This window comes from Taudactylus pleione, unplaced genomic scaffold, assembly GCF_031769625.1.
Source record: "Taudactylus pleione unplaced genomic scaffold, aTauple2 ptg000025l, whole genome shotgun sequence".
NCBI lineage: Eukaryota > Metazoa > Chordata > Amphibia > Anura > Myobatrachidae > Taudactylus > Taudactylus pleione.
Genome location: NW_028284427.1, coordinates 2,241,978 through 2,268,169, shown reverse-complemented (window position 1 = coordinate 2,268,169; position 26,192 = coordinate 2,241,978). Strand labels below are relative to the sequence as shown.

The 26,192-nt window shown below is 44.9% G+C and overlaps 1 protein-coding gene across 1 annotated transcript in view; it reads right to left on the bottom strand.

The window, feature by feature from the left end:
* The window catches only part of LOC148539621 (A disintegrin and metalloproteinase with thrombospondin motifs 2-like), a 975,120-nt gene that overhangs the window by 120,718 nt on the left and 828,210 nt on the right, over positions 1-26,192 (bottom strand). The window contains exons 19-20 of the mRNA XM_088451253.1: positions 11,085-11,295; positions 8,424-8,553 (exon numbers count right to left, since the gene is read on the bottom strand). Coding sequence (XP_088307379.1) covers positions 8,424-8,553; positions 11,085-11,295 — 341 coding nt within the window. The remainder of the gene's footprint in view (positions 1-8,423; positions 8,554-11,084; positions 11,296-26,192) is intronic.

Sequence of the window (26,192 nt, the reverse complement as noted above, 5' to 3'; positions counted from 1 at the left end):
AAGTTCCTGTCATTTATCATCAAAGGCAGTTCTCACTGCCACATAAGTCTTGCAATAGAGCTATCTACCTCATCTGTGATTCCTGTCATGCCACTCTCTGCTGAATCCAGTTCCTCACCGGACAAGGTAACTCTCAGACACCAAACGTGACACAATGGACCTGGCAGGCATCGAGACAAAGACACTGCAGTCCATAAAGGGCAGCTCCCCTCCTTAAGGAAGGTACGAGGCACCACTGGATGTGACTAAACAACGATTTATTATTTATTTATTAACAGTTTTTTATATAGCGCAGCATACTCCGTTGTGCTTTACAGTTGACATATAAATAGAACAAAACTGGGTAATAACAGACAGATACAGTATATATATATATATATATATATATATATATATATACATATATATATGTTTTGTATGTGTACATACAGTTGTGATAGGATCATTGGTAAAGTGGTCTGTGGCAGGTACATTTGTCCCAGATTCCTGTCTTTTGTGTTTTAAACCCCCAGGAGAAAGTCTGCAGTGTAGCAGGCTTGAGTTTCGGCTTTTTGAAAAGCCGGTTTGGGACCTGGGGGTTGTGGGTGAGAGGAGAGGGAGGGCTCCACCCACGGCCACTCTAGGATTTGGTTCTCGCAGCCTGGTAACAGGCTTGTTAGTTTTCCACCTGAGAGTGGCCAATATAAGCCTAGAGTGTTTAGGGCTGAGTGTCTCACCTGGGAGAGCAGGCAGGGAGTTTGCTCAGAGACACTTGAAAAACCTATTTGTGAGTACTGTGCTGTGCTTTGTTGCTGGCGAGGGCATTAGGCCCTGCCAGGTTCTGGTAGTGAGGGAACTACCTGTGAAGTTAGTGCCCCGACAGGGCTAGGATTTATATTTATGTTTTCTTTATATTTCTGTCATTGTACAATAAAAACTGGCGCCGACCAGCTGGTACTTGCATCCAGACTGATGTGCTGCTTCCCTGCTGCTGTGTGTGTGTGTGTAAGGAAGGAGTCCTCTACCCAGGAGAGGGACCCCCTAACCTAACTGTGTCACAATATGGTGGAGAATGCGGGCATCCACACACACTGAAGTTGCAGCGAGAGGAAAACTTTCCATTTAAAAATTAAAGGGACAGACACCCAATTTGTGAGTGTGGAAATAACACTGTGTCCTTGGAGTCCCATAGAGGAGGCATCAGCCAATGCTCAGAGAGGCAAGGTTCAGCTTCCAATCTACACCCCAGGACAAAATGGAGGAAATTATTAAGGCCTTGCTCCAAGCTACAGCAGCTCAGCAGGAAGCTACCAGGGCTCAGCAGGAGACTAACAAACTTCAGGCGGAATCCGCCAGGCAACAACAGGTCGCCAAAGAGGAAACCCACCAGGCCTTAGCGGAAAACCGCCAGGCCTTAGCGGAAAACAGCCAGGCCATAAAGGAGGTGGTACAGCACCTGGTCGCCCGGCCCAGAGATGTTAATACTGGTCCTCCCACCACCACTCACTCCTTACGAGCCAGTCACTTCCTCCAAAAGATGACTTCGGGCGATGATATGGAGGCCTATCTCGCCGCATTTGAAAGAACGGCCGAAAGGGAGAGTTGGCCCAAAGAGCAGTGGGCAAGTCTGGTGGCACCTTTTTTGTCTGGGGAGCCACAAAAAGCATATTTCGACTTATGCCTGGCTGATGCCAAGGACTATAAAAAACTAAAACAGGAGATCCTAACTCGCTTGGGAGTCACCACCTTTGTTCGTGCCCAACGGGTCCACCGCTGGGAGTTCCATAAGGACAAGCCTCCACGTTCACAGATGCATGACCTCGTCCATCTGTCCTCAAAATGGCTACAGCCCGAGACGCTGACGGGACCACAGATCGTGGAAAGGGTCATGATGGACCGGTACCTGCGATCATTACCCGTGACTCTGCTAAAGTGGGTGAGCCATGCAGACCCTAAGTCCGTGGACCAGTTGGTCGAGCTGGTGGAGAGGTACGTGGCGGCTGAGGAGCTGATGAGTATGCCCCACCGAGCCCCGATGGTGCACCGGCGAACTCCCAGAGACACTGGTAAGACTGTTCCAGGGGAGAAGGGTGCTGGGCGGTGGAATGTACCTAAGACTGAGGGTGTAGAACCTGGAGACAGGCCTGCCAGGCCGGGAAGGTTCTTGCCCCGTAAACGACTAGACATTAATATGACTCAGTGTTTCCGATGTGGTGGCTTCGGCCATATTGCCGCTAATTGTGCACTTACAACTGAACCTATGCAATGTGATACTGCTCATGTCTACCGCAGGGGGTCTTTCTTTGCACAGACAGCCTGTACGGCTGACCGGCAGGCTGAGACTGATAAGCACATGTGTGTACTCACTGTAGATGGCAACCGAGTAGAGGCACTGTTAGACTCTGGTAGCTTGGTGACACTTATAAAAGCTGAGCTGGTGAACCCCTTGAGGCATACAGGGAAAACTGTTGGTGTGACCTGCATACATGGGGATACTCGATATTATGTTACGGCCGAGGTGAACATCGAGACACCATGTGGCTCTGCTATAGTTTCTGTGGGTTTGGTGCATGGTCTGGTGTACGATGCAATATTGGGGAGAGACTTTGCTCACTTCTGGAAGTTGTGGGAAAGCCGTTTTGTTCCAGAGGTGAACAACCCCGATCCATTTGAGAAGGTTGTCGATGTAGTGGAGGAGGGAGTTTCTTCTATGTCAGAGTTATTCCCTTTTTCTACTATGGTTGGCGAACTAGAGAATGCGGAACGTGACGGTAGCCCGCCAACTGATGTGCCTCCCATTGAGGTGGGAAGTGTTGTTGGGCCAGGTGATCGTCTGCCTGATTTAGAGGTCAGAAGAGAGGTCTTTGCCGTGGAGCAGTTGAATGACCCTACTTTGGTAAAAGCCAGGGAGAATGTAAAAGTAGTTGATGGTAAACCCGTAGACCCTGATAGTCCTTTGTCCTATCCCCACATGGCAATGTGGCAGGATTTGTTATATCAGGTGACTAAGAAGGGGGAAGATGTTGTGGAACAACTAATAGTTCCCAAAGCCTACAGAAGAACAGTGTTGGATCTGGCCCATGGTCATATAACGGCAGGCCATCTAGGGGTAGAGAAAACCACTGAGCGAATAATGCAGAGGTTTTTCTGGCCCGGGCTTCATAAAGAGGTATCTGACTTTTGCGCATCCTGCCCTGAGTGTCAGTATCATGCTCCCAGGCCACATTTTAAGGGTCCACTAGTTCCATTGCCTATCATAGAGGTGCCGTTTGAAAGAATAGCGATGGATTTCGTTGGACCCTTAATGAAGTCTGCCAGGGGACACCAGTATATTCTGGTCATAATGGATTACGCTACCAGGTACCCGGAAGCGATCCCGTCGCGCAATACGTCAACCAAGACCATTGCCAGAGAGCTAGTTCATGTCTTTAGCAGGCTGGGTATACCTAAGGAGATACTAACTGACCAGGGTACACCGTTTATGTCCAAAGTCATGAAAGAGTTATGCCGCCTGTTCAAAATCGAACAGTTAAGAACTTTGGTTTATCAGCCCCAAACCGATGGGCTGGTCGAGAGGTTTAACAAGACGTTAAAACACATGCTTAGGAAAGTGGTCGACAAGGATGGTAGGGATTGGGACTACTTATTGCCGTATTTATTGTTGGCCATAAGAGAAGTTCCCCAGTCCTCCACCGGGTTTTCACCCTACGACTTGTTGTATGGGAGACACCCAAGGGGGTTACTAGACATTGCCAAAGAGACATGGGAGGGGCAGTCTAGTCCTTACAAAACGGTGATTGAGTATGTTTCTCAAATGCAGGAGAGAATTGCTGCGGTAGTGCCGATAGTGAGAGAGCACCTGGAACAGGCTCAACAGGCACAGCAGAGGGTATACAACCGCAATGCTCGGTTACGCAGCTTTGCTCCTGGGGACAGAGTGTTAGTATTGGTTCCCACTGTGGAAAATAAACTTTTGGCTAAATGACAAGGGCCCTTTGAAATCTTAGAAAGAGTGGGGCAGGTCAATTACAAAGTTTACCAGCCGGGGAAAAGAAAGCCGGAACAGATATACCATATTAATCTGTTAAAGCCCTGGAAAGATAGAACGGTACTGTCGGCCGTCCGAGACCCTCCAGTAAGTCCAGGGCCCTTAGTTCCCGAAGTGACAGTGGCAAAAACCCTGTCGGCAATTCAACAACAAGAGGTCAAGGAGTTTCTGATTAGAAATAGGGTGCTGTTCTCTGACGTACCTGGGAAAACCTCGGTCATTAAACATGACATCATCACTGACCCAGGGGTTAAAGTTAATCTAAAGCCCTATAGGTTACCAGAAGCACAAAGAGAATCGGTGTCGAAAGAAATTAAAAATATGCTAGAGTTAGGGGTTATTGAAGAATCACATAGTGAATGGTCAAGTCCCATTGTGTTGATTCCAAAGCCCGACGGGAGTGTGCGTTTCTGCAATGACTTCCGAAAGTTGAACAGTGTTTCAAAATTCGATGCCTACCCGATGCCAAGAGTGGATGAACTGATTGAGAGACTAGGGACGGCAAGGTATTTAACCACTCTTGACCTAACCAAAGGGTATTGGCAAGTACCGTTAACCGAGAGCGCCAAACAAAAGACAGCTTTTTCAGCACCAGAGGGCTTGTTTCAGTACAAGATGTTGCCCTTTGGGCTACATGGGGCACCTGCTACCTTCCAAAGAATGATGGACAGGATTCTAAGGCCCCATAGACAGTATGCGGCTGCTTATCTGGATGACGTGGTCGTTCATAGTCCTGATTGGCAGTCTCACTTACCCAGGGTACAAGCAGTGTTGGACTCCATCTATAAGGCAGGTTTGACAGCCAACCCAAAAAAAGTGTTGTCTAGGCATGGAGAAAGTAAAATATCTGGGATACACCATTGGCAGAGGCCTGATAAAGCCTCAGCTCAATAAAGTTGATGCCATACAAAACTGGCCACGGCCTCTGAATAAGAAGCAGGTGAGAGCCTTTTTGGGAATTACTGGTACTACAGGAGGTTTATACCCAACTTTGCCACCATGGCAGTCCCACTGACTGACATGACCAAAGGCAAACAAAAAGTCATGGTAGAATGGAGTCCTGAGGCGGAAAAAGCTTTTTAGGAGTTGAAAGTAGCGTTGTGTTCCCAACCAGTCCTGATGACTCCTAATTTTGACAGGGAATTCATAGTACAAACTGATGCATCAGAAGTAGGTATAGGAGCGGTCCTGTCCCAGAACAAGGAGGGTGAGGAACACCCTATTTTCTATCTAAGCAGAAAGTTGAATGTACATGAGAGAAACTATGCCACAGTGGAGAAGGAGGCGTTGGCCATAAAGTGGGCGTTAGAGGCTCTCAGGTACTACTTGGTTGGAAGAAAGTTCAAATTGATCACTGACCATGCCCCTTTGAAGTGGATGTCCGAAAATAAAGACAGTAATGCGAGAATTACGAGATGGTTCTTGGCTTTACAAACTTTTAAATTTTCAGTGGAATACAGGCCAGGAAGCCAGCTGGCCAATGCTGACGCGTTGTCACGCGTTCATTGTTTGGGGGCTTCAGTTGTTCCGCCCCACAGGTCGAAACAAAGGGGGGGGATATGTGATAGGATCACTGGTAAAGTGGTCTGTGGCAGGTACATTTGTCCCAGATTCCTGTCTTTTGTGTTTTAAACCCCCAGGAGAAAGTCTGCAGTGTAGCAGGCTTGAGTTTCGGCTTTTTGAAAAGCCGGTTTGGGACCTGGGGGTTGTGGGTGAGTGGAGAAGGAGGGCTCCACCCACGGCCACTTCAGGTTTTGGTTCTCGCAGCCAGGTAACAGACTTGTTAGTTTTCCACCTGAGAGTGGCCAATATAAGCCTAGTGTGTTTAGGGCTGAGTGTCTCACCTGGGAGAGCAGGCAGGGAGTTTGCTCATAGACACTTGAAAAACCTATTTGTGAGTACTGTGCTGTGCTTTGTTGCTGGCAAGGGCATTAGGCCCTGCCAGGTTCTGGTAGTGAGGGAACTACCTGTGAAGTTAGTGCCCCGACAGGGCTAGGATTTATATTTATGTTTTCTTTATATTTCTGTCATTGTACAATAAAGACTGGCGCCGACCAGCTTGTACTTGCATCCAGACTGGTGTGCTGCTTCCCTGCTGCTGTGTGTGTGTGTAAGGAAGGAGTCCTCTACCCAGGAGAGGGACCCCCTAACCTAACTGTGTCACAATAATATATACATATATATGGAAACCCCCCCAGAAAAATTCTGCGTTTTCCCCTGTGGAGGGATATATTTACTAAAGGTCAGTTTGGGGTTTTTGGGCGATTTACCATCGGTTTTTCAAACCAACCATTTGGTAATGTCAAAACAGATAGAAAACTGACCAAAAACGTACTATAGAACTCTTTAGAACATCGGACCAACAATTGATGATATAACATAGACCAGAATAGGATCTGCAGATTTACTAATGGTCGATTTTAAAACCGATCAAAACCTAACCATAAAACGAAGGCAAACCAATCCAGACAGTAGACCTGCCTGAGGCAGACGAGTTTGGGAGAAGCACAGCTTAGATCCCAGTAATCTTCGTTAGGTTAAAAAAAGGGTTAAATTAAATAAAAATCAGTAACCCAACAAATCAGTAACCAGCCCAAACTTTTCAGCCTGGACTTGTATTGGAAAATCGTGGAAAAAACAATGAGTAGATAATGCTATAGCGGGGAGACGCACAGCGTGGGGTCCCCCTGCCATAACATTAACAAGCCCCAAACTGATCAGCTTACTGCTGGAATCCCTCACAAAGTGAGGACCCCAATATTAAAGTGGTGTCCCTCCTCCCAAGGAATGGTGCTTTTCCTCGCATGCCTTGTAGCGGTAGATGCGGGGTTAATAGTAATAAAATAGATAATATTATTGTTTGTTACAGGGAGACTACACGTCCCAGGCAGCCTGCCCCGGCATGATGGCACTTGTGGAACAACATCATTAATTGTCCGCTGGCACCTGTAGTCCGCCTGTAAAGAAAATATTCAAATATCCACAAGACTTGAACATCGACTGGCATGTAAGCCATTAAAAAGATCTGATGCGCTAGTTATCATGCAATATACTAAAGTATACAGTACTAGCAATTTTGCGACAGCCGTTTCTCCAGGTGTGTACATTTACTTCCTAAAATAAATTGGGATTTAGAAATGCTGTGACTGCTTTTGTACTGTTACTCAGATTATGTCCATGGCAGGTTTTGCAGGTTGTTGCAGGTTTTCCTACCAGCCAGGGCTCACTACAGCACAACCTTCACCCACTGCTATGGTTTTCATCAGCGGTGCACTGGCCACGCAGTGCTGTGTACTGCATTTTATGAAGCATGTTGTTTCTTTTTCACAAGTTTTGTGATACGCCAGGGGTGGCCATTTGGTGTGATTAGAGGATAGATGTATGAGCAATTGGAGATGCTTACACTTCTGCATAGTAGCTGCACAGCATTCAATTACTACAAGTCATCATCCCTGGTGTATACAGTAGCTGGACCAGCCCTATATTAGATGCAAAAAAAAATGCCACCGAACAAGTGTGTATAAGATTACTAAAATCTGCATAGGTGAGAATGCTCTGCCCTTCCTCCTCTCCAGTTGTTAGCGCAGATATGATGAGAATATATTAAATCATCTTTCTTGTATGAGCGTGCAAAGTGTGAATTAACATAAGATACAATACATAAATGGGAGTACACATTGTTCTCGACAACAACACATTCATGTTTACATCTTTGTTTCAGATTGAAAATCCTAGTATAACCTATGTTTTAATAAAGAAAATGATGTATATGTAAAGTACTGTGTAAGGGCAAAAATATTCTTTGATACATTTTTATTTATTTAGGTTAGATATATGCCCATAGACAATATAATGATAACATGCCCTAGGTGTACTATCCTCCTCTAAATAATTCCTTTGTTAATACCTTTTCGTTTTATTTCCAGGTACATACTGTATGACTAGGGACAAGTTACCTGTTGTGCTCGGTCATCATCTTCTACACTCTGTAACATGTTTTGAAGTTTGAAGGGCTAGAACAAGCTGTAGCCAATCCTATCATCACATTATTCACAGAAGCACATTTTAGGATTTGAATGTATGAATCCAGTGGAGGGCAGTGACATAACCACTGGTTTGAGAACAGAGATGTTAATAGGAGTAGTAATTTGCTAAAGAGATTGGAGGCAAGTGGAAAGGCATAAACTTTAAGATAAACTACCTAGCACACCATATGATATATTATACACTATAGCGGCCCTATAGTGACACTCCTGCCAAAGAGTTATAAGAAATCCCTATGTGAAACAATTCTATACTATATAAGTTTATTCTGTCTCCAGAATATATATTTACTCTCTTCCATTATGATTAATAAAAATAGACATATTACATAAAAAGGGTGGCAAGAACCTACCAGGACATGAAGGAAGTTTGCAAATCCGTGTGGTTTCGGGTTTATCATTGGTACAGTTAACAGTCTTTTTGTCACTTGAATCACAAAGAACTTGTCTTTCTTGCGTTCCATTACCACATGATACAGAACACTACAAAATGCAAAACAAAGAAGATTGTAATTAAAAAACAATTGGAAAGAATATAGATATTATATCACTTCATTCTTTCTGCAAAGCACATTTTACAGAACTAATAAATGTGGAAACCTCCATTATTTCCAAAAGGAATGACCCCATAATTCAAAATTATTATATTATCAAAGATTAAAGAATTCCCAAGTTGGGGGAGTGGCCTAATCAAGGAGCCATGACCACGCCCCCTTAAAGAAAAAGATTATATGAGAAACAGTTTTTGCAGTGCTGCGCCAACCGGGGTAGGGGAGGAGATTGCTGCTGCTGCTTAGCGGCAGAGGCCTCCCTGGCCCCACTGCAACCCAGCACACAGCAGCTTGTGCTGGGCTGGAGAGAGAGGCTGCTGACAGGTAAGAGGGAGGGGAGTGGCACCAACAAGCTCAGGGCCAGATAATTAGTACCCACCCCCCTCCCCTCTCGGGGCCCCTGGAAAAGAGTTATGCAGAATTGCAGGTCATTACAAAATCTGGTATACAAGTTTTGTGCGAGACAAAAGTCATACACTATACTAGCTTGTGCTAGTACATACAGTTAATTCTGCCACTGCTAATGTACTTGCGGCACTAACAGAAGTACCTATGCAACACTGAAAACATATCTATCAGCCAATAATAATAGTGGCTGATCTAAGCTCTATCATCAATTCTTACAGTTGCAAACAGTCACATTATTTTAACTGTCTTTAGGAAATTAAATATGCATACCATAGGGCTGATTCTGAGTCATAGTGGTGGTGTTTGTGTGATGCCACGGAAGCCTGATTTACTACCTTATACTAATGCTAGTTTCCATAGGGATAAGTGGAAAGCTGCTCCTCCCACAGCTGCAGCAGTCATCATTAGTAACGGCACTTGCACCAGTCCCATGCTCATACTTGCCGACATTCAGATCCCTCCTTCCGGGAGGGAGCTGAATGCCTGCACACAGCGGGGGACGTGGCTGGGCTATGATATTGTTTTGGGGCCAGGGCGTGACCGCACGATCGTGTCATCGTGGGCCCGCCCTCTCTTCACAATGCCGAAAATAAAGGCATTGTGAAGCAGGGGGCAGAGCCACGATTACGCAATTCGCCGCGGGGGTTTCTAGTAGTAGTCCGACCCCCGGGAGGCTTGCCTGCCATACCGGGGAGGTCGGGAGCGGCACCCGATAATAGGGAAGGTAGGCAAGCCTGCCCATGCTACAGTAGGTGCAAGAGATCCATCTGAAACAGGCTTCTGCTCTCCGTACTCAGGGCATGATTCAGAGTTGGGAATAGAGTAGGAATGAGCAAGTAACTGTGCATCTTGGTAAAACCATGCTGCACTACAGGTGAGGCAGATTTATAATATGCAGAGAGATTTAGATTTGGGAGGGGAGTGTCCAAACTGACATTTAATTTGCAATATGGTTTGTCCAGAATAGATACACAGTTACTTGCTCCATCTTACTCTATTCCCAAATCTGAATCAGGCCCTGAGAACTGGAAATAGTACAGACTCTAACTACACGCACACTATACACCCATGACACTCCCACAACACAGAACAACTCCTACAATTGCATTGTCGCTGCCCAGTCCCCACCCCGAAATGTCCATTTCACACAACACAGATCCAGGCAAGATATGTCTGACTCAGAATTGGACGGAGATATGCCAAAGTGCGTTAATTCACTTCTGCGTTTTTGTTGTATACTAAAGCTCGCTATTTGTGTCTGTAAAAAGAGGTCCGTCAAACTCAGAATCATCCTCCATACATACAACTGGTCATTCTTTTAAAGCCAAATTTCCATGTGTCGATTTGATACTTGCTTCTTTTGTGGACCTCCTATCAGGGAGATATCAGAAGGGTTGTCCAAAAGGCAGGAGTGGGGGCTTGAGAACATGATTCACATCTTTAATAGACTTCGCAAGAAGATTGGGTGGTATCTAGGAGCCTCCCGGGCATTCCAGAAGAGTACAGTAGACATCATATTTCTGATTCCAGAGGGGAGGTCAAAGACATAAGTGCAGAGGGTGTGAGGACAGGATTTGCATCATCATGGACTCGCCAACTCTGCGCACTCTCCCGGCATGCGTGGGGGGTAGATCCATGATAATACAAGTCACACCATATCAAGTCATGATGCCCAATCCCACTTCACAAGAATATCGTAATTCAGGAGTCTCCAACACATTCTAGGGGAAATAGCAAGTATGCCATATTTTGGTAATATTATCTTGGTTTCTTTCCTGCTTCTAATCTTTAATAGGATCTCTGTACACCTGTATATCTTACATTTTTCACCAGATTTAATCTTTTTATTTGTTGCTTACATTTTCAAGCGGCAGCGCAAAGTTTTTTAATAACTTCCACCTTTGAGTCCGTAAACATACCATTTTTGTGTTTGAGTGTGTTTGTGTATATTATATATACTGTGTATAGAATAGTTTCCCTTTAAAAATAAGGTAGATGTGAAAGTCGAATTACACAACTAAAACACACATTTTAAAGTTTAAACCCTGTACGTACTTCCGACCATGGTCCTATTCTCCATTGAATAGGGGGGCATGGTTGACGGTTGCAAGGTTTTTTAGTTTCTGGACGATTTTCACTGCAGTATTTACTGTGTACAGATCGACTAGTATTGTCATTTACAGGCTGAATACACCGTACTGTGCGACTTTGATAGCCTGTTTTTCCACATGTCGTAGAGCAAGGCCCCCAGTCATCCGATTTCCATCTGTTTTTGCAAAAAAAAAAAAAAAATTACATATTAACATAGCAAATTTAAAAACACCAAACTTTTGATTGTGGCAGTTCTAAATGTGTTCATGGGTTTAGTGAGTGCTGACACCAGCTGTACAGGCACCACAGGCGAAATTTGCAGAATGTGCACCCTTTTTCGGTATGCAATCGGGAAGCCGACTGCCTAAATACCGGCAGCCAGCTTCCCGACTGTCATATCCCGGCAAGGGTGAAATGCCGGGCGTCTAGATGTAGATGCCCGGCATTTCCCCGACGCCGGGAGACCGGCGCCCGGCATCCCGATCGTAGTGATGCCGGGCTCCGCGAGCGGACAGCCACGGGGTGGGGGTTAGGTTTAGGGCTCCCGGGGGGGGGACAGGGTTAGGCTAGGGGGAGGGAGGGTTAGGGTTAGGCACCCCCGGGGGGGACTCAGGGTTAGGCACCCCCCCGGGGGACTTAGGTTTATGCAGCAGGGAAGGGGGTGGTTAGGGTTAGGCACTTAGAGGGGGGATTAGGGTTAGGCACTTGGGGGGGAGGTTAGGGTTAGGCACCCCTAAGGAGGGTTAGGGTTAGGGGGGTTAGGTTAGGTTAGTAGATACTCACCTATCCACGATCGGGATTTCCAGCGCTGTCGGCCTTCCGCTGCCGGGATCTCTGCTGATGTCGGGCTGCCGCTGCCGGGAATCATACCAATTCCCCCTTTTCTACCCAGTCTCATTTTCTATTATAACTATCACTAGTCACAAATTATGCCCTGTGAAATAACCATAAACCAGTCTCAGCAGTGGGTTTACACATTATACCAGAAGTGACACCCACAATAAACCACTATACTACACATGCACAGAACCCATACTTGTTACAAAAAAACAGATCCTATCCTTTGATGGTTCGTATAAGATAAAACATTCTATACCTTTTGGCGTCTGCACAAGATAGGCTGCATTTTTGTCACTATGATATAATGTATACCATATATGCATTCTCTGGTGGTCAGTGTACTGTACAGAGCCCAGTCCTTGAAGGCTAGTGTAAAATACAGAGCTCATTTCTTGGTGGACAAAGTACAATATGCAGTAAGATATATTGTGGCTAAGTATGCAATGTATAGCTCAGTTTCTGGGATCAACATATATGCCCGTATTCAATTTGAGGCGAAAAGTCTGGACTTTTCACCTACCAGATTTTTAGCCTCCTTCGCCTGTTTTACCCCGTATTCAATTTCTCAGGACGCTAAAACGGGACCCGGCAAAACTGGAACAGGTGAAAAGTCCTGACAATTTTCGGGAAATCATCCTTGCACCCCCCCCTAAAGATGTCCGGACATGGGAGATCACTATGGGTACCCCCGTTTTTGCCTGCTGAAGGGAAGTCGGGTGTTGAAATAGCAGCGGCAGGTGCATAAATGGGGCTGATGAAGAATAGCATTTAGCAATTTTTTTGGGGAAAAATAATTATGCCCATCAAATTGGGGGTACATGAAAATGGGTGCAAGCATATTTTTAAGTCCCTAAAATGATTTTTAAAAAATCTTCAAAAATGCCCCTGCCGCTACTCCCCAACAATGAAGAAAACACCTGCCGCATATTTGGAAAACCCTGTGGAATCAATTTCGCTACTGTAAGATTTTGTCCCTCATATTTTTTTTTTTACCCCCAAAATGAAACTTATTTTTTTGGGGTGTCCTGATTTTTTTTTTCACTTTTTTTGACATACATTACTTTTAGGGGACATTCCCAGGGATGCAGGCTATTTTTTTTAAGCCTGCACCCTTAAACCCCAATTCTGCACTTTTTTCGCCACCTATTGTGTGGAGAAAAATTATCCCCGTTATTTTACAAACACTTTTCGCACCGGTGAAAAGTCTTTGAAATTTAATACGGGGATTACAGAAACAGGCAAAAATTACATCAAATGACACCCGTTTTCTCCTCAAATTGAATACGGCCCATAGAGTCCATTGCCTGGTTACCAAGTACATAGAATATTTACCTTTACACTTCCACTGGGTAATGGTCCCTATGAAGAGAAAAAGGAAGCACATTGCACTTACTGTACCCTGCATTTTGCTGCACAAATCCATGTATTTACAATTTTACATTGATACATGGGTTATAATCACCAGTTACCATAACTTTATATTTATTCATTGCCGCTCTCCATTATTTTTTCCTCTCACTCCCCAAAAAATTTTCTTAGCACAGTGCATAGCATGGGGGCAGTACCTGTGAAGAGATCCAATGTTGTGGGTCTCCACAATATCATGGCAGATAATCCAGATTGGTTATCACACGGGCCAGTGACCCATGGGCAGGGTATCTACAGTATGCATATCTCTCTCCATTACTACTGTGTTTTTTGCTGGGCATTAAACCAGTTGTATTTACTGCAATTATTCTGGGTTTTACCAGAACCTGCTGGGTATATGATGTATTATTGGGCTTATTACTACCACTGATCATATTCATAAGCAATATGCATATCACTATTGCTGGGTATTCTATATTGAATACCTACTACAGAACGGACTGACTCTGTACTATACACTAGTAGGCAGAAAGAGCTGTGCATGTTATATGCTCCTCAAAAATTGGTATCAATAATATATGCAAATGCTAGAATCTGAATGAGACACAACAGCAAAACGATCTGTAAATATTTTTTACCAATTGTGTACCCAACCTGGTCACACGTTGAAGCATGGCCATATGATAATCAGAATGATGAAAGATAATCTACGTATGAATATATTTTTCTGCAAAAGGTCTGTACATTGTAAATATATATTGTGACACAGTTAGGTTAGGGGGTCCCTCTCCTGGGTAGAGGACTCCTTCCTTACACACACACACAGCAGCAGGGAAGCAGCACACCAGTCTGGATGCAAGTACAAGCTGGTCGGCGCCAGTCTTTATTGTACAATGACAGAAATATAAAGAAAACATAAATATAAATCCTAGCCCTGTCGGGGCACTAACTTCACAGGTAGTTCCCTCACTACCAGAACCTGGCAGGGCCTAATGCCCTCACCAGCAACAAAAGGCACAGCACAACACTCACAGTTAGGTTTTCAAGTGTCTCTGAGCAAACTCCCTGTCCGCTCTCCCAGGTGAGACAATCCACCCTAAACACACTAGGCTTATATTGGCCACTCTCAGGTGGAAAACTAACAAGCCTGTTACCACGCTGCGAGAACCAAAACCTGGAGTGGCCGTGGGTGGAGCCCTCCCTCTCCTCTCACCCACAACCCCCAGGTCCCAAACCGGCTTTTCAAAAAGCCGAAACTCAAGCCTGCTACACTGCAGACTTTCTCCTGGGGGTTTAAAACACAAAAGACAGGAATCTGGGACAAATGTACCTGCCACAGACCACTTTACCAGTGATCCTATCACAAAATATATATATATAAAAAAATATTCATATCAACATAACCTCATCATATTGCCAAATTAATTTTATTTTATAAATGGATTGAATGGAAAGAGTGATGTTAGCATCTCAATGATCCAACAGGCACTACCACTGGAGACAAGAATTTGTTGTTTGCAGTGAAACTTTGCCAACAGAGGGCCCGATTTAGCAATGACCGCTATTCTGCTTATACGCACGCAACGCACTTGCTATTATCAGCGGTGATATGTAAATGTTTGCATTAGCATTGCGATCGCAGCCTAACATAAAGACACCCACTTCCCCTTACTCACATCCGTATACTTTGACAACATAGTGAAACAATCGTGGCTAAGGCGGACATGGAGTAACACGCATGGTGGCATGCTCTCCGTCAAATCTATCCTGCTCCTCATCCTGAGTGCTGCCCCGCGGTGATCGCTGCAGTCAGCCAGTGTGGGAAGGTGCAGTGACTGCGGAGGTGTCCTTAGATCCAGTTTTAGAAGTCAGGGAGTCTCTTGTATAGCCAAAATCTCTGAGTGGTCTGTACATTCTACATACCACGTGTGACACCATGCAGTCCCAGTGCTGGCAGTCTGCACTGTCGTGACCATCAGTGGTGGGGGATTCACCTGCAGCACTACACTTACCTCCTTCCAGTCCTCTGATCTCTCTGGGACTGCTTTGTTACTAAGGTTATCAGCATCCTACTGACAAATAAGGTTCTCTAGTAGCTGCAGCCACAGCTCCTGCTTATATTAACCTTTGCACTGCTGAGTCCTATTTCTCTCCTGCCTTCCTCATTTGTATTTGGAATCTGTTAGAGGCTGTGCACCCGTGCTTTCTGATGGGGGACAACATCCCACGCTGCAGCCGCTGCTGGACTAGAGTGTTGTGCCTCTATTTTTGCTCCTATGGCACCTGTGGATGCTGACTCCCTGGGTCCTCCTCTTCTTCACAAGCACTACCATGATGGGAGTCCACTGCCTTCACCTGCAGTCATCCAGCAACAGGTACAGTACTTGATGCAGTTTATGGCAGCGAGAGAAGGGTTACGGTGAAAATAAGAGTTGCAGTCTGATTTGTCCCTTCTGTGTCAAGATTTGTAAGTAGTCGTTCTGATGGAGCTATGGCTCACCTTACCACCCAAGGGGACTCTTTCTCTCCACTTATTGCGCAAGATGAGACTTTGGAGTCCCAGGTGTTCAATATGCAGCAAAAGTTGTTGGATGTGGATGGGGACATGATATGCAGTAATAATGTAAACCTCGTGCAACTGTCTGACATTGGTTATCACACTTTGCGACTGTACGTGGTTACTGGGGGCCCACTAGGATCCTATTTCCTGGTATCCTCCACTGCACACTCCTTGCCGGACTGCTCCACTGTCAAGCCCGTGACGTTGTTCGCATTATGGGTTTTCATGACCGTCCTATACATGTTTACGTGTTTTCAGATTTCGTTATGAAGGTCCAGACAACTAGTGCTCAATTCCTCCTTGTTCAACGATTCCTTTGAGAACTCAATTCACCCTTTGCTACATTGCCCCCGTCCAAACGAAGAGTTGTCGCCGACCATGAGAACTGGCTGGATTATTTGGCTTTCAGGTGGACTCGCCCTCCTGACTGAATCTGGTCTTGTTTGCTGTTCTCCTGCTAACTACTGAGTTTCCTGATATATATTGCATTTTCTACATTATACAGTATGTTTATGGAATGTGCATTTTAAACTGTTTAAACGAAATCTCCTGAGTACAGTTAAAATTTATCTAGAGCTCTGCACAGTTCTTTATATTTCTGGACAGGCCGATGCGATTAATGTTATTGTAATTGCCTTTATGTACAGTAGAGGGGTTAGGCTCCTGCAGATCTCCTTGCCAGTGTGCCATATGTATGATGGTTCTCACCAGCTTCTCATTATTTTCCAAGGTTGTGGACTCCACTTTATTAAGTATGTTTTTTATTGGGATGCTGTTTGGCTGAAGGGTCCATTATCCTACAGTATGTTACTCCAGTATGCACTCTCCTCACTAATATTTGACATGTAGTTCTACAGGTAGTTTGTATCCTTTGTGTTTGTGTTCTTATGACAACTCTCATCATCTGTGTTTTGTGCTTTGGTGCTCCATCGTGCTGTTTCTTGTTCATATATCCGGTATTTTTTTTTATCGGGCTCCTGTTTGGTTGGAGGGTCCCAGTATCTTATTGGACTTCAGGTGTAGGCACCTATCTGCACTATTCTCCTTATTACTGTAGTTCTGCGGGTCATTTGCTCCTGTATGTGTTTTTGTCTTCTGTTTTATTTTTTTGTCTTGTTTTTATTCTTTTGTGTGTTTAAAAAGAAGGGGGGTGAGGAAGGGGTGGGGGGGAGGGTTTGCCTAGGTAGCAGAGTGTGGTTGGCAGTTTGGAATTTGTATGGTACGCCACAGTTGGGTATTAGGTATACAGGGTGGGGGATCAGGCTTTCTTTAGTTGGGGTTTGTTGCGTCTATTCTTGTATTTTTGGTTTACTTTCCTGTTTTTTATACAGTACTTGTGCAGTTTTAGATTATGATTTAGGTTTCTCTTTGCAGTGAACACTGATGTTGGATGGGTGCTTCAATATTGATTTTCCACTAGGGGTGGGATGGTTAGTCTTTTCTCTAAGTTTTTCATTGCTTCTGGTGTTATTTTGGTGCTATCCTCTTTTGTACTTTTAGCTTATATGTATTTATTTTAGACCCAGTTCAAGTGGCGTGGGTTGGAATGGCACCTTCGGACCCTTGCCTTTTTGCTTGTAATTCTCTGGTTTTCATGACTGGAGGCCATAAGGGGTTTGCACATCTTACCAGATACATTCTCCTTTACTTGTTTGTATTTCATATAGTTGTATTCTATTTTTAAAGGCAATTATTATTTGTGTTCAGATGCCTGCTGGTTCCAGTACAAGCTGAGGGATTGTTCAATGTTGGGTCTCAGGGCCTGATTCTGACCCGCTCGCGAGCGCTGAACGCTCGCAAGCGGGTCGATGGTGCCCAAGTGCGCATGCGAACGACGGAGGCGCCTCCGTCGTGTGCATGCGCGAGACCCGAATAACGACGGGGTAGCCGTCGTTATGGGTCTCGCACCAAAGGGGGCGTGCTGTCGATGGTGATAACAGCACGCCCCCTTTGGTGGGTGTGCCGGGGGCGTGGCTGCCCAGACGGAGGCGTTCCCATGGGAATGCCTACCATCTGGGTCCGGCCCCACTGACATCACTAGTGATGTCAGTGGGAGTGTTTTTGGCTCTGATAGAGCCAAAAGCACTCCTGGGCTTGCGGCAGCGAGACCATACCGCAGGGTCTCATCGCAAGCCCGATGGTCGCGATGGTCTTGACCATCGCGACCATCATCATGGCCACTCGCTATAGCTGTGGGTGGTCACCCACAGCTATGCGAGCGGCCAGGAGGCCGCACCATTTTCAGCTAGGATGGCCCCGATTCAGAGCGAGCGCTCTGGTCAGAGCGTCCGGCTCTGAATCAGTCCCTCATTTCCTTACAATGTATTTTAACAATATCACTGTTTAATGTTATTCTACTGTTTCTTTGTATGATTTGATTCCATATTGATATACTGTATGTGCTGTGCTTACTTTTTTCTTCTGTATGTGTGTGATGTGTAAACTTGGAAAAAAACTTTCTATACATAAACTCAATTAAAAAAAAAAAACAATCGCTAACCGAGTAACATCGGACCCATATGCACAGTAAAGGCAGGTCGGACCTCACTCTGGAATTGCTTACTTCAGCGCACGCTATGAGTCCTCAGGCGACATCTGATATCACAGTGGCTAATTTTTACACGCCTGCGTTTGCTTGACCACCCTCCCCCGTCACTACCCTCAAACGGCACATCTGTCAATCACTCTGCCATGGGACTGCCTAGCCTCTGTGATTGCAGTCCCGATCGCAGCGTCTAGTTCGCACACTCGCACTGCATACGCAGTGTGAATTAATCGGCCGATAGCATGCGTATAAGAAACTGCGTTCCTTGCTGAATCAGGCCCACAGTACAATGATCCTAATATAATAGGATGCTTGGGCCTTCTACCAAGAACATTTTTTTTAATACAGTTCATTCACAACATTTTAAACATAAACTTTAACTGAATACAAAATGTGTCTCCCTTAAATCTACAATCATCAGTTTATTAAAAGAATATATATTGTGGTGAGAGGGGTTGTCTCTCACCTGAACTGCCCACATTCCTGTGGGATCAGCTCCCTCTGTGAACTCTGGGCCTGATTCAGAGCCGCTCCTAAGCGGCAGTACGCTCGTTCCGAGCGATGTTCGCACATCTGCGCATGCGTACGGTTTTTAATACGCATGCGCGAACCAGTCAGTGCGGCCGAAAATCGTTTGTTCGCTATATAGCGAATGCCTGCTATTTTGAGTGACAGAATGAGGCGTATGTGGGTGGTAACAGGGGAAGGTGCTTGAAAACGGGGAGTGGAGATCAGAAAGCAGGCGTGCTTAAAGGTCAAAGCGGGCGTTTTATGGGTGTGCATAATTAATACAGCAGCGTCATTGACCACGTCACTTGGTTGTTTTATAGTCAGAACTGCTCGCAATATAGTGGTAGGAAAAACCAACCACAAGAATAGCGAGCAGTTCATACGCTGTTCGATGTACTCGATTAATGTAATAAATAGCGGACATGACGTATGATGCGAGCGGCCAGGGGGCGTATTTTTCAAATAAACGTCCGCATGTTTTGTTCGCTCGCTCAGACATGGAGGCGGCAACAGACCGCAAAGAGCGAACGGTTCATTTGAATAGCCACCCCCTTTTTCTGAACGAGCGAGCGCTAATTGCGTCCGGCTCTGAATCAGGCCCTCTGTCCAGTTTGCAGCAAGGGAGGTGTGGAACTCCATGTTTTCACAGATGCGCAGGCCCAGCTGCAACTCATCACTGAGTAGTAGAGGAAGAGTTTAAAACTCTCATCTACCTGTTGCTCTTTGCCCTGATGCTGTCTAGCGGCCAGGTAGTAGGCCTTAGTGTTGTAGTGCCAGGGACCAAACGCTATGCTGGCAGAGCATGGCCAATTGTGGCTGCAAGCCACTGCTGACTGCTAAGCACGAGGAGTGCTGGGGCATTTACTTTGTTGGTTTATTTGTGTTATATGCCTGTGTGTGCCTAGGCCTATGCTCATGTATGCTAAAGTGCAGTGTCTGCTGCTATTAAAAGACACTGCTTTACCAAGTACCGGTCTGTCTTGTGTCCTCATTTCTACACCCCTTGTTACATTTGGTGGCCCATACGGGGACTGCACTGCAATCGCTAGACGCCTATGGCGTAGCAAAGGAACTGACAAGGCAGAATGTTCCTTATACTTGGGTATGGTTGGCAAACCAGAAAAACGCAGTTATAATAAGGACATTGTGTAACCTGCTTTGCACTCAAAATAAAAACTGTTTTGTGTATTTATTGCAGAAAAAAAAGAGTTGCTTTCCTTTTTTTTCCCCACTAAGGTGCTTAAGAAATATCAAAATGCTGTATAATTAAGTTCACCTGTTGATGGGACAGAGAAGGCACACATACTGAGATTTAATTACTGCAGTGCTGAAAGAGAAAAAACATTTTTTTCTGTGTTCTGTTTAACGCCTGCATTGCTGAAAAAAAAATATATATTTTTCTGTGTTAAACTTGAATAACAGTTGCTTTGCTGAAAGAAAGAGATATATTTATTTGTGTATACTCGCTTGTTATCTAAAAGCGCCTAGGCTTGTGTATACATCTCCCATTGTAAAAAGTTTTTCGTACTATACTAAATTTGCTAGACTCCCATCAAAAGACAGAGGAGCAAATGTTACAATTAGTGACCCAGCTAATGAGCACAACAGGTGCTGGGCATCAAAAGCAAATGTCCACTTCAGCTGACCCAGCAGCGTATTTGTTAATATTTTAGAGGATGGCACAGCATTTAAAGTGGCCAGAAGATACTTGATAGACTTGCCCCCTATCTCTCTGGTGAGACTCAGAAAGCATATGCTGATTTGTCCATTGCTGATGCAGAGAAATATAACCTAGTCAAAAGTGCCATTCTGGTTTGGCCAGGACTCACTCCTTCTGGGAAAGCACAGCGCTTCCACTAATGGGTCCTATTACTAGGGGTCCCAATTCGGAAGCAGGGGCAGAACCTGCCAGACAGGGGCAAAGTTTGCTCCAGCCAGAAGACCGCACTGCCGCTCAGATTGTAGAGACTGTGGTTGTTGACTAGTGTATAAGAACCCTGGGGTGAAATATGCAGTGCTGGGTCATACACGCTAATCCTCAGAATATAGAGGAATTAATTACAGTATTGGAGAGGCATGAGACTGCAGGAAATATGACAAAAATGGCAGAAAAGACACCAGGGAATGGGCGAGCCGTTAAGATGGCACCCCATTGGCCTGTGACCACGACTGTCACCCCACCTCAAAAAAACACTGCTGGAGATGCCAGGGTCATTTGCTATTAGGGCGGAGAGCCAGGTCATGTAAGGCAGGAATGTCCCAGAATAACAGAGCCTATGGTGTGCGGGGTTGCTAGTATGGGTGCTATGTACCCTGTTTTTTGCACGCTGGTATCTGTGGATTTCAGACCCCCATTAATGTGGGAAACTGTGTTACTGAATGTCCGAGAACTCACAGTTATTATAGACTCAGGGAGTGAACTAACCCTGATCTCAGAGGCAGTCCTGCCCAGGCCACTGGAAAAGGTGCCAGGTTGTTGAACTACTCTTCGTTCATGGATCCACAGAAAACTTCTCTCAGCTGTGAGTGAGTCTCACCATAAAGGGGTGCACTTATGAGGTGGTCGCTGTGGTTGGTCCTAAGCTCCCCTATCCTTTGGGGAGGCAATTTCCCAGGATTTGTTGAGCTCGTAAAGGAACCACAGAGGGCGTTGTGCCTATGTAAAGTCTCGAACGCCCTACATCGGAAAAGGGAGAAGAGTGGAAAAGCACTGCCAGTCCTCTTTCGAGAGGGAACCTGTGCGCAATTAATGTCTGAAGAAAGAAATCCAGTTACGGCCAGATAAAAATATTTGCAGAGATGTTATACCTAATACAGATGTTGCCATGGATGTGCTGGAAACTGCCACCCCTCAGGTTCCTGGTGGCAGCTCTAGTTAGCCTGGCCCTACAGAAGTTCCGCTCGTGGACACCTTGTCGGCAAAACAGCAGGATGTGTTTTCTTCCTTGCCAGGGCGCACTGCCTTAGTAGATCACGAGGTAAATACGCCCGAAGGAGTGGTTGTAAAGCAGTGACTGTATCGCATCCCTGAGGTGCGGAGGCAAGTAGTCCAGCAAGTGGTGAAAGAGATGCTCCAACTTGGGGTAATTGAGGAATCCAGCAGTAACTGGTCAAGTCCTGTTGTGTTGGTCCCCACGCCATCAGGAGCCATACATTTTTGCAACAACTTTAGGCGGCTGAATCAGGTTTCCAGGTTTGAGGCATACCCACTACCACGGGTGGATGAATTAGTAGAAAATTTGGCAAGTATTCGGTATCTTATGACCATGGACCTCACAAAGGGATATTGGAAAATCTCCTAAGTGAGACCGCCAAGCAGAAGACTGCATTCTCGACCCTGTTTCAATAAAAAATGCTCCCTTTTGGCCTTCATCGGGCACCAATGACATTTCAGCATGCCATGGATTGCTGAGGCCACACCAGGGGGATGCTATAGCCTATCCAGACGACATTGTCATCTATACAGAAAATTGGGAAGAACACTTGCCCAAAGTCCAAGAAGTGCAAAACAGTTTACGACAGCACAGGTTTATGGATAATCCAGCCAAGTGTACCATTGGACTTTCAGAGGCCAATTACCTCAGGTATATGATTGGTAATGGGCAGGTGAAACCTAAACTGCGGAAAATGGAGGCGATTCAGTCCTGGCCAAGACCCTCCACCAAGAAACAAATGAGAACTTTCCTTGGGCTGCTAGGCTATTACTGCCGTTTCATTCCAAATTTTGCATCCAGAGCTTTACCCCTGACTGAGACCCTTAAGAGGGCTCAACCAAGCCGATCATCTGCTTACATAGAAAGCTGTTACCATGAGAGACAAGATATGCCACAGTTGGCAGTGGACAGTAGAAGCCCTGAAGTATTATCTCCTGGGAAGAGAATTTGCCTTGGTCACAGATCACGCACCTCTGAGGTGGCTTGGAAAAGTGAAAGGGGGATGTGTGGTGAGAGGGGTTGTCTCTCACCTGAACTGCCCACATTTCTGTGGAATCAGCTCCCTCCAAGGGAGTCTAGAGTGAACACTGTCCAGTTTGCAGTAAGGGAGGTGTGTAACTCCATGTTTTCACAGTTGCACAGGTCCAGCTGCAACTCATCACTGAGCAACAGAGGAAGAGTTTAAAACTCTCATCTACCTGTTGCTCTGCCCTGATGCTGTCTAGCGGCCAGGTAGTAGACCATAGTGTAGTAGTGCCAGGGACCAAGGGCTATGCTGGCAGAGCATGGCCAATTGTGGCTGCAAGTCACTGCTGAGGAGTGCTGCTGAGGAGTGCTGGGACATTTATTTTGTTGGTTTATTTGTGCTATATGCCTGTGTGTGTCCAGGCCTATGCTCATGTCTGCTAAACTGCAGTGTCTGCTGCTAATAAAAGACACTGCTTTACCAAGTACCTGTCTGTCTTGTGTTCTCATTTCTACACCCCGTGTTACAATATTTATATTATAAATATATGTATATATATATATATATATAAGCGGACTGACATTGTTGTTTGGGGATGCGATTTTATTACACAGCCCGTTTTTGCATTATGCACTTTATCACATGAAATTATTTGTCTATACATACACAAATTACATGGTTGAAAGTGACATTTTCTGCACTCTGCACTTTACGTTACGAGCTTAGTAGTATTTTTCAAACATATGAGTTGCTAACAGATTGTTTGATATAGTGTTTATATTGTTGCACAGACTGCACTTTGCACAACATTTTTATTATTATTTGAAATTGTTTACTATTGTTTATTTATTTTTATTTTTTATTTTTCACAAAGATAAAATATACAAGCACATTGGGCGCTCTAACACAGTTCCAAATTTTGCATATTTCTATTAATAACGGATCACCACCGTTACATATTTACTGTTTGAGCCGACACCTATATAGTGAGGGAGTGCTGTATACAGTATTCACTATAAATATGGGTACATTTCCTATTTTTCTTTGTTTTTGGTATTACACAATTAAACACTAATAGGGGGATATAGTTCATTGCATATTGATTACAGTAAGGGTTCCCATTGCTACTGGCGCTGTAATCTCCCATTTCCCCATATTTTTGCATATATATATATATCTATCTATATATAGATAGATATATATTTATATTTCGAAAGGTAATGAGAAACTTTGATTACCAGACAAGCTGTGGGAAGGCTGATAAAAGGTGTGTCAGTTTCTCTTGTCAGTCTCTCACTGCCTGGAGGAAACAGTCTGTGGGCCTGCTGAGAGACACTGGTTTTATTTGAAGTAAGTGCTGTGCTAAATACTGTTTTATTTGTGAATTGGAGATTAGATCCTTCCACCCAGAGAAAGGAACTTTATGTTCGTTACAACCGGACAGGCTAGGATTTATTTTTAAGTTTTGTTTATTTTATAATACCAAACAATACCTCTACCCCAAAACTAGCTGTGGATACTTGTACCTATGTATAGAATTGGTGTGCTATTGATTGGCTGCTGCATGAGAAGTGCTGCTGTTTATCCTCAGGAGATAGCACCCCTGACCTGGAACATTGGTGAGACCCATTTTGTACTTTGGCAATGCAGCAGGGGATTTCTAATCACATTTAACACAGGAAGAGCTTCAACCACCTAATAGACACACATATAAAAAAAATAGCCCTGGTGTCTCCTTAGTATCATAATTTATTTAAGCCATAATCAAAGGTAAACTGATTAGCAATAAGGTATTATGTGCCTGATTCTGAGGTTCACTTGTTACTGATGTTTACACAGTTGAGCATTTTTATTGCTACTGCACATGGACGAAAGTCTAGAAAAAATTTTTTTTTTATACTGATCCCTAGTTCAAACACATTTTAAAAAAAATATCATAATATGCGCAGGGATATCTCATTATACTCTTTGTCCATGTTATGGAAACATTAAAAATACATAAATGATATGTAATGATGACTGCCCTGATTACCCCTAATTCTCAAGATAAATTTAGGACATACCATAAATAAAGTTAAACTAGAACAAAATTTTGGAGAAGTTGTAAAAGTTAAAAATAATAAATAAATTGGTCATAAAGTAGAAGTGGGGAGAGCTTTGCAATAATATTTTTACTGTTTCCTGCATGCACACTCTGTAGTATCTGGCCACTCACAAATGTATTTGCATTCTACTTCTAATGAGGTGTTTCCGAAGATCTGGAACTTGACATGAACCTTGAAATTAGGGGTGAGCGGGTTCGGATTTCTGAAATCCGAACCCCCCCGATCCGAGGCAGATCCGAGTCAGGCTCGACTTTTCCCGCCTGACTCGGATCTGAAATCGAGGCAAAACGTCATCATCCCGCCTTCCGAGTCTCGCGGGTTTTGGATCCTATATAAGGTACCCGCGTAGGCGCCATTTTCTCACTCGGCTGTGGACAGTGAAGAGGGAGGGTGGGAGTTAGGGCTGGCTGGGCTGTGTAGTGTAGTGTAGTGTAGTGCAGAGTAGTGTTGTGCTGTGCTGTGCTGCGCTGTGCTGCTGTTGTCCACTACTTCAAAGTCCATAGGGGCTGGCTGTGTTGTGCTGTGCTGCTGTTGTTAATAGGGGCTGTGTCCACTACTTCAAAGTCCATAGGGGCTGGCTGGACTGTGTTGTGCAGTCAGTTCTCCATAGGGGCTGTGTCCACTCCAAAGTCCTGTGCAGTGTCCCAGTCCTAAAGGGGTGCTGTAGTGTTGTCCAGGGGGTGCTCTGTCCATCAGGGGTGCTCCCCCCAAGTGCTAAAAAAATAATATTTTTTGTGTGTTTGTGAATTGTGTGCGCAGTAGCCGCATGTGCATCAACAAAGTAGTGCCAAGCGTGCGCCTGTGTCATAAGTAAAGGGCCGGCTGGCTTGACCGTTAAAGGGTGCTGTAACCCCCAAAGTACACTCCAGTCCAAACCAAAAAAAAATTATTTTCTGTGTTTGTGAATTGTGTGCGCAGTAGCCGCACGTGCATCAACAAAGTAGTGCCAAGCGTGCGCCTGTGTCATAAGTAAAGGGCTGGCTGGCTTGACCGTTAAAGGGTGCTGTAACCCACAAAGTACACTCCAGTCCAAACCAAAAAAAAAATTATTTTCTGTGTTTGTGAATTGTGTGCGCAGTAGCCGCACGTGCATCAACAAAGTAGTGCCAAGCGTGCGCCTGTGTCATAAGTAAAGGGCCGGCTGGCTTGACCGTTAAAGGGTGCTGTAACCCCCAAAGTACACTCCAGTCCAAACCCAAAAAAAAATTATTTTCTGTGTTTGTGAATTGTGTGCGCAGTAGCCG